The sequence below is a fragment of the Rhinolophus hipposideros genome (assembly GCF_964194185.1).
Source record: "Rhinolophus hipposideros genome assembly, chromosome: 9".
Classification (NCBI taxonomy): Eukaryota; Metazoa; Chordata; class Mammalia; order Chiroptera; family Rhinolophidae; genus Rhinolophus; species Rhinolophus hipposideros.
Genome location: NC_138055.1, coordinates 139,519 through 150,090, shown reverse-complemented (window position 1 = coordinate 150,090; position 10,572 = coordinate 139,519). Strand labels below are relative to the sequence as shown.

The window sequence follows — 10,572 nt, the reverse complement described above, 5'->3', positions numbered from 1 at the left end:
ACTCGGACAGAATCTGACTCTTGAGCCCAATATCAGCCACACAGCTCATACCCTAAACAGTGCCAGTCACATAGTTGGAGCTCAAGAAAGTTTTCCCAGTTAATTGAACACAGCCTCAGGGTTAGGACTCCACCCAGTGCCTATCAGTACCTCTCTCTGGCCTGCGTAGTCCGTGCTGTGTGCTGAAAGTTCAGTTTTAGCCCCAGTCGGGATCCTTTTTATGGCCCACTCCACATCCAGCCATGGTCAGCACCTTTTGTGGGACAGCTCCCCCAGCTCCGCTCAGCACCCTAAGGCGAAGAGCTCCCCTAGCACCATTCAGCACCCTAAGGTGGACAGCTCCCCCAAACACGGTCAGCACCCTAAGGTGGACAGCTCCCCCAAACACGGTCAGCACCCTAAGGCGGACAGCTCCCCCAGCCCTGCTCAGCACCCGAAGGCAAACAGCTCCCCCAAACCCGGTCAGCACCCAAAGGAGGAAAGCTCCCCCAGTCCCATTCAGCACTCTAAGGCGGACAGCTCCCAAGCCCCGCTCAGCACCCTACGGCGGACAGGTCCCCCAGCCCCTTTCCACGCACTGTCTAGACTCGGCCTAAGTCACTTGGAAACGAGGCTTGAGACCCTAAGTCTTCTGGTCCCTTGAGACGTCAGTGCAGCCGCTGGGGCCGCACCCAACCCTCCACGAGCCCCTCCCCGCAAAACCCCAGTTGACCAGAGGTGTGAGAACCCAGACCGCTGCCTTCCTCCCACTTCCCCTCCGCAGGTTCCCCACTTAAAGCTGTCACTCTCATCTGTCCTCACCCGCAGACCCTCTTGAACACGAACCCGATCCCACACCCCCGCCAATCCGCTCCTCACCAAACCACGCACCCGATCCTTCCCCAACCAGAGCCTCTCAGTCAAACCATCTTCTCTCCTCCCACCAGCTTCCCCGCATGCCCCCGCCTTTCCCTGTCCCCTCCCCGTCCCCTCCCTCCCGGATCCTCCTCCCCCCTCCCCTCCCCCTGCGGCGTCCCGCTCGCTGCCGCGGTGTCCTGCAGGGTGTCGAGGTGTGTCGGCGGGCGGGGTGTCGCAGGGCGTGTCACGAGGTGAACTGGGGAGGGCGGAGGACCGAGGGGGGAGCGACGACGGACGCGGGGCCGAGGCTCTGCCCCTCCCCCGCCGAGCCGGCGGCCTCTCCCCGGAGAAGATGGCGGACCGCGCGGAGATGTTTTCTCTCTCCACCTTCCACTCGCTGTCGCCGCCGGGCTGCAGGTACGCATTGGGCGCCCCGGGCCCTGGCAGGCCCTTCCGTTCCTGCAGCCCCCAGTCTGACCAGTCTCCAGACTCCTCCAACCCGCCTGGCCGCCCCACCCCCATCGCCTTTGGGGACCCAAGCCCCAGGCCTCTCTCTGGTCCTGAGGCCTCTGACTCCTGCTCCCCACCCCCAGCCCTCTGTTCAGGGTCTCTCCATTTTTCTCCCCTTATTCTCCTCCTCCAGCCCCAGTGACAGCCCCCTGCCCCCATTTCCCGCTGGGAAATCCCGTGCCGCACCCAGCCTGAGCAAGCTGACCCTTCAAGGGTGGAGGTCCTGGGCCCAGCCTCTGAGGGGCACCCTGCCGGGCAGGACACCGAGCACACCCTCTGTGCTTGGCAGTGTCCTTTTGGCCTTGTTGGGCCTCTCCTCCGTAGAGGTCTGGCCTGTAGGGCTCAGGGAGGGAGAGTTGGAATCAGCCTGGAACCCTGGGGGAAGGGACCAAGGTGGGGACAGGGCTGGACCTCTGGGTGTAGGTCTGCCTTGGGCTGCAGAGGGGAGACAAAGTGGCCAGACTGCTCCCAGAACAGGCTCGACTCCCCCTCCCCCCGCTGCTGCAGCTTCAGCTCCCCTCCCCCCTGCTCTGCTCAGCCTGACTCCCCTGAGGCTGAGGCTGTGACCCACAGGGGCCTGGAGGTACCATGCAGGCTTAGAGGCTGCTTGCTGGCTTTGCCGGAGGAGGACTGGGAGGAGGGTTGAGAGGACAAGCGGCCCCTCTGGCTGTTCAAAGCTCCAATTTTGGGGGGAATCCACCGGAGAACAGAGCTTGGGGTTCACATGATGGCAGGATACAGGTCTTGGGTTGGGGGCTATGGAGACCATGGGGCCTAACAGCTGGGTCACCCTTTGCCCCTCCTCAGGACCAGCTCCCAGGCAGGGCACCCAGGGCTGCTGGCTCTCTCAGGAGCCCTGTCCTTGCTCTCTGCCCTGCTCTCTCGTCTAGGCCTCCCCAGGACATAAGCCTGGAAGAATTTGATGACGAAGACCTGTCTGAGATCACCGACGACTGTGGCCTGGGCCTCAGCTACGACTCGGACCACTGCGAGAAGGTGGGGGTGGGGGGCAGAACCCTCTCGCTCAGGCTCTGTTTAGTCACGTGGAGTTTTAGGGTGGGTCTGAGCTCCGCCTTGAAACAAGAAGTCCTCTGGTTGCCCCTTCCCCCATGGCCTCTTGGCCTGGGGTCTTCCTGGACATCAAGCCTCTCTTCCTAACAGACTGTAGGGCCCTCCACTGAGGGCCTTCCCCAGCAGTCCTTGCTTGACCCCCATTAGCGGCTAGCTTGGGGGAGCAGAGCTATGCCTAGATTTTGGGTGCCCTCTGTTCTCAGATCACTTCCCAGAAAGATCTAACCCCTTCCAGTTGCCATGTCACCTCTTCTCCTTCCCAGCCCTGTCCCCACCTGCATCACTCTGCCTCAGGTCTTCACCCCTGAGTCCGTTTCCACCCCATCTCCTGCTTCTCCTTCTCCATCTCTCCATGTTTCTGTTCCCATTCATTCAAGAACATTTCTGAGCAATTGCCACTTGGCAAGTGTGGGGGGCTCCAGGTGCTTGGGAGGAGAACAAGACAGATGTGCCCTGTCCTCAGGAGTTATAACCTAGTAGGGGAGAAAGACAGGTAAGAGGCCACGGCTGCCTCAGTGTCAAGGACTGGATTCCAACCGAGGACACAGGTGCAGTGAGGGGGGAGGGAACCCCACTGGGCTAGCCAGCAGGGAGACTTTCCAGTGCAGCGGGAATGGCACACAACCTGCCCTTAGGGAGGACAGGATGAGAGCAGGAGCTGGGCAGAGGAGCCAGAGAGGTAGGAGGGAACGAAGGAGAGGACTTGCCCTAAGGGATTAACTGTGTGGGAGGTGCTGAGGTTGGTTCGAGCTTGGTGAGTCTGCTTCATGCATTGTTCAATACTTAGTGAGCGTCTACCATGGGTACGTCTTGTTCTGGGGTGGGTACCCTAAGGCTCAGTATGGACCTGGGCGCTACCCTGGCAGAGCTTGCAGCTGGTGAGGGAGACAGACCAAACACTGTCCAGGGGTTGTAAGTTGCATTAAAGTGAAGGAAAGAGTGCTGGTATCAAATGTGATGGGGTTTAGGGGTAAGATGAGGCTGGCAGCTGGGTTGGGGCCACTCTGAGAATCTCTGTCACCCAGGCTTAGAAATCTAGGCTCTTACCAAAAACTGGAGTGATCCTTATGTATCTTAAGTAGATTAAAATAAAACAAAAGACAAACCAAACTGCTCTGCTGGGGAGCAGAGTGACCTGCAGGTTTCTCTCCCTTGATTTACAGCTTCCCGCTTTCCCCTTTCCTGACACCTGGGACCCTAAGTCACTGCCACACTCTTGCCCAGCTCTGCTGTGTCCCCCCCTTCCTGCAGGATGGCCTCTCCCTGGGGCGCTCGGAGCAGCTGCACCCCATCTGCTCCTTCCAGGATGACCTCCAAGAGTTTGAGATGATCGATGACAATGAAGAGGAGGAGGAGGAGGACGAGGAGGAAGACGAGGAGGAAGGGGAAAGGGAGGACGAGTTGGGAGGAGGCCCTGGCTCCCAGGCCCCTGCCCTGGAGCCCCTGATCCCCTCCCCCTCCCTGGAGGAGCCCCAGAAGCACCGGCCCACCACACTCCACCTGACAGCACTGGGAGCCCAGGTGAGCATCCTGACGCACCGCAGCCTGGCCCCTGCCCTGAAAGCTGGAGCCCCCTGAGCACAACTCTGTGGTCCCCGCCCTGCAGGACTCCCTGAACAACAATGGAGGCTTTGTCCCAGTGCCTCCAGCCTCTTGGCAGGAAACAGTGCTGTGTTCACCGCACCAGGAGCCCCTCAGAGGTGAGCAGGTGATGGGGGCACAGGGTCCAGGGAGGGAGGGAGGGTGCAAGGAGGGTGGGCTAGCTGACACCCCCCTTGCTCCGCAGAGCCACCCGCCGCCCTCCCGCTGGCGGATGCTGGCCCTGGCAGGGGCAGGGGCAGGGAGCAGTCGCCTGTGGGCCCAGGTTGCGACTGCGAAGGGAACCGGCCCACGGGACCCCCAGCGCCTGGTGGGGCCTCGCCCTCCTCCGACCCAGGCATCGAAGCCGACCTGGGGAGCGGCTCCAGTGGGGGCCGCGGGGGCCAGTGCAGCAGCCAGGAGCTGTCCTCGCCAGGCTCGGACTCAGAGGACGTGGGGGCCGCGCACCTGGGACGCATGATTTCGTCCATCTCTGAGACGGAGCTGGAGCTGAGCAGCAGCAGCGGCCGCTCCTCGCACCTCACCAACTCCATCGAGGAGGCCTCGTCTCCGGCCTCGGAGCCCGAGCCCGAGCCCGAGGCCGCGTGCGCGCCCCCGCGCCGTCCCGCCTTCCTGCCCGTGGGCCACGACGACACCAACAGCGAGTACGAGTCAGGCTCCGAGTCGGAGCCGGACCTCAGCGAGGACGCCGACTCGCCCTGGCTGCTCAGCAACCTGGTCAGCCGTATGATCTCCGAGGGCTCGTCGCCCATCCGCTGCCCCGGCCAGTGCCTGTCGCCCTCGCAGCGTCCTCCTGGGGAGCTCGCGTCGCCGGCCGGGGGGGGCCCCGACCCCACGGGCCCGCGCGGCGTGGAGCTGGTGGACATGGAGACGCTGTGCGGGCCTCCGCCTCCCGTGCCCCCCGCGCCCCGGCCGGGCCCCGCACAGCCCGGGCCCTGCCTCTTCCTCAGCAATCCCACGCGTGACACCATCACGCCGCTGTGGGCCGCCCCGGGCCGCGCCGCCCGCCTGGGCCGCGCCTGCTCCGCCGCCTGCTCGGAGGAGGACGACGAGGACGACGACGCCGAGGACGATGGCCCCCCGGGGGGCAGGGGCGCGGGCCCCGCGGCCGCGCTGGACGCCTCCCTGGTGTACGACGCGGTCAAGTACACGCTGGTGGTGGACGAGCACACGCAGCTGGAGCTGGTGAGCCTGCGGCGCTGCGCCGGCCTGGGCGACGACAGTGAGGACGACAGCGGTGGCGAGGCCGGCGAGGACGAGGACGAGGCGGGGGCCGCACTGCTGCGTGGTCAGGGCCTGGAGGGCGCCTCCCCGGACAGCCCCGACCTCACCTTCTCCAAGAAGTTCCTCAACGTCTTCGTCAACAGCACATCTAGGTCCTCCAGTGAGTGCGAGGCGGCGGGCGGTGGCCCCAGGTCCCTGCAGTCCCCAGAGTGCCCGGGGCAGCCTGAGGGTCCGCGGGCGGCGGGCTGGGCACTGCCGTCCTCGCCCCAGGAAAAGGCCCGGGGCTCTCCCTTGCCCCTGGTAGGCTGTGCAGGGGCTGGGGGCTGCGGCGCCTCCCGCCCTAACTCAGCACAACCCGCCGCACACCGCAGGGGAGCAGACGTGGCCGGGCCCCCAGCACTTTCCTTCCCCCTGAATCTGTGACCCCACCTGTCTCTCAGGCACTGAGTCTTTTGGCCTTTTTTCCTGCCTGGTCAACGGGGAGGAGCGAGAGCAGACCCATCGGGCTGTCTTCAGGTACCGCCTGTCCCTCGTTGTCAGAGGCCCCAGCCTCAGTGTGGAGACTGGGGGACCCTGGGGGACGCAGCCCGACGGTGCTGTGCGTCCCCTGACCTGCCACCTGTGCCCTGACCGCAGGTTCATCCCTCGCCACCCTGACGAGCTGGAGCTGGACGTAGACGACCCAGTGCTGGTGGAGGCCGAGGGGGACGACCTCTGGTCCCGTGGCTTCAACATGCGCACCGGCGAGCGCGGGGTCTTCCCCGCCTTCTACGCACACGCGGTGCCTGGCCCCGCCCAGGACCTGCTGGGTGAGGCCCCGTGTCCAGGGCCATCCTGCCACCCCAGGCGCTCCCCGCCTGACACAGCCCTTTATGCCCCCAGGGAGCAAGCGCGGCCCCTGCTGGGTGGAGCGTTTCGACGTGCAGTTCCTGGGCTCCGTGGAGGTGCCCTGTCACCAGGGCAATGGTATCCTGTGTGCAGCCATGCAGAAGGTCAGTCTGGGAGCGGGGTACCCGACCTCCACAGGGGCAGCCTCCTGCCCCGACTCGGGCCTGGGCAGAGCTTGAAGCTGTCCCCCATCACCTTGGGGACTCTTGGCCTCCACCTTCCCACAGGCCTCTCCTTCCCTTTTCTCATCGTACTCTTGTCTGAAAATCAAGACCGAGTCTCACAGAGCCTTCCCGGGCGTCACCTGCTAGTGGCTTCAGTAGAAAGCAGGACAGCCCTGCACCAGAGATCCTCTGTCTAGCTCACGGGGACAGGCAGAGAGGAGGGTGGGGTCAGTGGGGGCCGTGGGCCTGGCTGGAGGACCAGAGGAAACAAGGCAGGCTGAGTGCTCAGAGGTGCCGGCAGGTGTGACACTCGAATGGCCAGGCCCTAGCTCACATGTTCCAGAATCAGTGCCAGGAGCCTTCAGACATGACTGGAAATGTCCACCCAAAAAGAAAAAGACCCTGTAGGGCCTAAGACCTGCTCTCCTCTGGCTTTTGCCCCAGATTGCCACTGCCCGGAAACTGACCGTCCACCTGCGTCCTCCTGCCTCCTGTGACCTCGAGATTTCTCTGCGGGGGGTCAAGCTGAGTCTAAGTGGTGGACCCGAGGTGGGGGTGTGGGGGCCAGAGGCACAGGGGAGGCTTGGGAGGGTCTGACTTGGGGATGTCCGGCAGGGGTGGCAGGAGTGGCCGGCAGCCTGTGTCTAACCCCCGCCTCTGCTTTAGTTCCAGCACTGCAGCCACTTCTTCCAGATGAAGAATATCTCCTTCTGCGGCTGCCACCCCCGCAACAGCTGGTAAGAGCCTTGCCCTCCCCGTCCCCACCACCCCGAGGTCCCCACTACCCTGAGGGTCCCACCACCCCGAGGGCACCTACCACCCTGAGGGCACCCACCTGCTCTCACGTGGTGCCTACTCTGGGCTCAGGAGACACAGATCACCGACAAGTCAGTGCTAGAAGTATCTGTAGGGGTCGGGTAGACTTCTGTATGGGGCTCCAGTGAGTCCCTGCAAGACCGGGGATTCTCCTGGGATCCACTATGCACACCTCGAAAGGCATGCAGGTGACAGGTGGGTGTTCCTCAGGGAGCTGAGCCCCAGCAGCAGGCGAGGGCACTTGCGTCTCGGGGGGTCGCTGAGATGAGGCTGGAGGGACACTAGGGGTCCCTGTGCCCTTCTGACTGTGCCAAGGAGCTTCATCCTATTGGCTATGCGCCCGAAGTGTGACAGTCGGGTTGACACGCTGGCTCTGGCCGCTGTGCACAGCGGATGGACCCAGAGAGTGGCTGGGGTCATCCAGGTGTCGTGTCCTGGAGGCATTCGGGAGGTGGGACGGGAGGTAGATTGGCAGTAGGAGCCGGCCTGGATGGCGTGTCATCTGTGTGAAGGACAGGTAGGAACCCACATACCAAGAGGAGCACGGAGTGGAGGGCCTGATAGCCTGAAGACGCAGTGTTCTATTGTGGATGTGGTTACACTGAAGTGGCGTCTTTTCCACGGGTCTGGAGTGTGGGAGAGATCTGGAGAGCAGGGGTCAGTTGGGAACAGGCAGATAACTGTGGCCATGAGGCAAATGGCATAGCCAGGCAAAGCGAGAAGGGACAGGCATGAAACGGGAGGCATAGGCCAGCGTTGTGACCAGTGGCTGTGGGGCCTCCAGGCATCCTGCCCAGCCCAATGCCTGCCTGCCAGGTCCCGGTGTCCTGGCGGAAGGAGATAGGACGAGGTGACCGAAGAGATAGACAAGGTCACCCAGGAGCTCAAAAGGACGCGATGGGGTTACAGGGCCAAGTTTTTCTGCAGGAAGAGGGTTTCACAGATCAGGGGCTGCAGTCTAGCTCAGGAAACGTGGAGCTGTGCAGGCTCAGGGCTCCAGCTGACACGAGCAAGGTGTAACACAGCTGAGGCACAGGCAGTGGCTCGGGGAGGGAGGTGCCACTGGACAGCCCGCTGTGGACAGATGAGCAGACCTAGCCCCTCATAGGTGCCTAGCATTGTGTTTGGACCAAAACCAAAAAGGCGCCTTTGAATATTTAAGTTGTGGGACCCACACATCTCCTGTCCCCACCGGTCCCCCAGCCTCTGTCCCTGGGTCTGCTCCAGATTACGGGGCGGATGCGTGGGCCACGACCCTGACACACTGTGCCCGACTCCCCTGCAGCTATTTCGGCTTTATCACTAAACATCCCCTGCTCAGCCGCTTTGCCTGCCACGTCTTTGTGTCCCAGGAGTCCATGCGGCCCGTGGCCCAGAGTGTGGGGTGAGTGGGGGCCGAGGGGTTAAGGTAGGATGGCTGGCTGGGAGGGGTGCAGCTGCAGGCAGGGCCATGGGTGAGCGGGGCTGGGAAAACCGCCTTGACATGAGGTTGGGGCACTGGGGACAGGAGTGGGGAGGAGAGCTTGGGCAGAAGCCAGAGGGCAGGTCAGCAAGCAGCAGGATGGTGGCTGGAAAGTTGAGGCAGGAACTGGGGGACATACTGGGGATAGAAACGCTGCAGGCACATTGTGCAGGTGCGGGGTTGGGGTAAGAGTGAGGCCTTGAGACCAGAGAGTAAGGAAAAGGACTGCTGGGGACTGCCGTCTGGGGGTGCTGGGCAGGCTGGGCGGGTGGGAGAGAGGGACGAGGACCCGGACGACGCAGCAGTCTGAGTGCTGGTGGCGGCTCTCTCCTTCAGCCGCGCCTTCCTGGAGTACTACCAGGAGCACCTGGAGTACGCCTGCCCCACAGAGGACATCTACCTGGAGTAGCTGCCCACCATGCTCCCACTCTGGGTGCAGCTGGGGCTGGGGTGTTTCAGGCCACGCAGCTTTGGCAAGGACTGGATTGGGGGCGCGTGGGACCTGCTGTCCAGGGCTCCTCCCTGCTCTGCAGGGGCTGCTTCCCTCTGATCCTTCTCTGTGTCTGCCTGCCCCTCCATGCCTGCAAACTCTGCCCTCTGCTCTTTACTTTGGGGTCAGAGCCGGGAGGGGGCGTGGGGGAAGGTCAGGCTCTAGGTGCCTGGTGACGTCAGGCTCCCAGGTGGCCCCCTCCCGCCCCTCGCCTGTGATTTAAAAGGAATTTTAATTTTTATAGTGAATCTCAAGGGGCCACCCCATCCTTGGCCACAGGGACAGAGAGGGACCCCACAGTGCCCTTCATGGAGCTCCGGGGGGAGCAGCGAGGGGTTCCTTAGAGGGGCGTGTGGACACTAGTAGTCCCTGAGCTAACCCCAAGCCCCAGACTTTGCTGGAGGAGGGCCCGCCCACGCCCCCCACACCAGCGTCCGCTTTGCCACTGCAAACTGCCCGCAGTCCAGCACCTGAATAAACTGTCTGCTTGGTGTGAGCGTGTGTGTTTCTGTGGGGACAGATACGCAGCCAGGGGCCCAGGTGCAACCCTGGCAGTGGGCACCAAGACCCCTGTGAGGTATCCGTGGGCAGTTCCACCCTCCAGTGCTCTGTGAAATCATGCCAGGCCCTGGGCTTCTCCCTAAACAGCCTTGATGGGCCAGAGAGAAGGGGCGCGGTCACGCAAGGTGGCCACACAAGGCGTGTGCCTCCTACCTTCATGGAGCCCTGGGCTGGGGAGACGCTGTGAGTGCGTGTCACGAGTGTATGTGCCCTGGGAGAGGGCACGGGTCAATCTGCTTAGATCGTAAAGTTGGTATTTTAAAAATTCATGGAACTCCAGAAGAAAAGAGGCCAACATTTTCCACTATGCCCCTGGGTGACTGCAGATACTGCCCCTGGACAAAGGGCTTCCTGGCTCCTTGCCCCCCATGAATCCCCGCGGTCAGGGGCTGATGGCAGCATGGCGGTCAGTACCCTCCTGAGCGTGGCTGGGGTCCCTCCCCCTGAGCCCGGGACAAGGGCAACAGCAGGAAGACAAACAGGTGGAGGCTACGAAATTAGGGTGAGAAGGAAATGGACAAGTGCGTTACATAAAAATTGGAAACTCCTGTTTATAAAAATCACACACCCATACTCAAAGTAAGGGCGGCCAACAAACTGAAATATAGGCACAGTCTTAAGGGTCAATAAATGACCCAGTCCTTTAGCAGGTGGATGGCACACCCCCAGACCAGTAGCCCAGTGGAAAGCAGCTTGTGAACCACACACCAGAACGTCAAGCAGACCGTCTGAAAGTTTCCAACTGATTTAAGTTGTAAAAAGGCAGAGAGCACCCCAGGACGTGTGTGTTTGAAATGTGCACCCCCTCTGCACCTGGGCTTGGGGCGGGGCCCTCAGACCCCATGGCTGCCCCACTGTGGGGGCCGGCCACCCCCCTACCCTCACCTGCTCTGGGGTGGGAGCTCCCCAGCCCTCCCTCCCACTGCCCTCGTCCATCTCAGGCTCCTTCC

At 62.7% G+C, this 10,572-nt stretch overlaps 1 protein-coding gene across 1 annotated transcript; it reads left to right on the top strand.

Annotated features, from left to right (window-relative positions):
- Nucleotides 1-1,039: 1,039 nt before the first annotated feature.
- MAPK8IP2 (mitogen-activated protein kinase 8 interacting protein 2) lies at nt 1,040-9,557 on the top strand. Its single transcript, XM_081059222.1, has 12 exons — nt 1,040-1,254; nt 2,238-2,343; nt 3,670-3,939; nt 4,025-4,118; nt 4,205-5,401; nt 5,682-5,757; nt 5,878-6,050; nt 6,124-6,233; nt 6,738-6,842; nt 6,960-7,030; nt 8,395-8,493; nt 8,908-9,557. The coding sequence occupies exons 1-12, from the start codon at nt 1,190-1,192 to the stop codon at nt 8,978-8,980; spliced, it is 2,439 nt and encodes an 812-aa protein (XP_080915348.1). The 5' UTR covers nt 1,040-1,189; the 3' UTR covers nt 8,981-9,557.
- Nucleotides 9,558-10,572: the final 1,015 nt, after the last annotated feature.

Bases quoted from the DNA above. Each gene is read 5' to 3' on its own strand.
- MAPK8IP2 (XM_081059222.1), top strand. From the start codon at position 1,190: ATGGCGGACCGCGCGGAGATGTTTTCTCTCTCCACCTTCCACTCGCTG. The intron at 5,758-5,877 runs GTACCGCCTGTC...CCCTGACCGCAG, and splicing joins ACCCATCGGGCTGTCTTCAG to GTTCATCCCTCGCCACCCTG. The intron at 7,031-8,394 runs GTAAGAGCCTTG...ACTCCCCTGCAG, and splicing joins TGCCACCCCCGCAACAGCTG to CTATTTCGGCTTTATCACTA.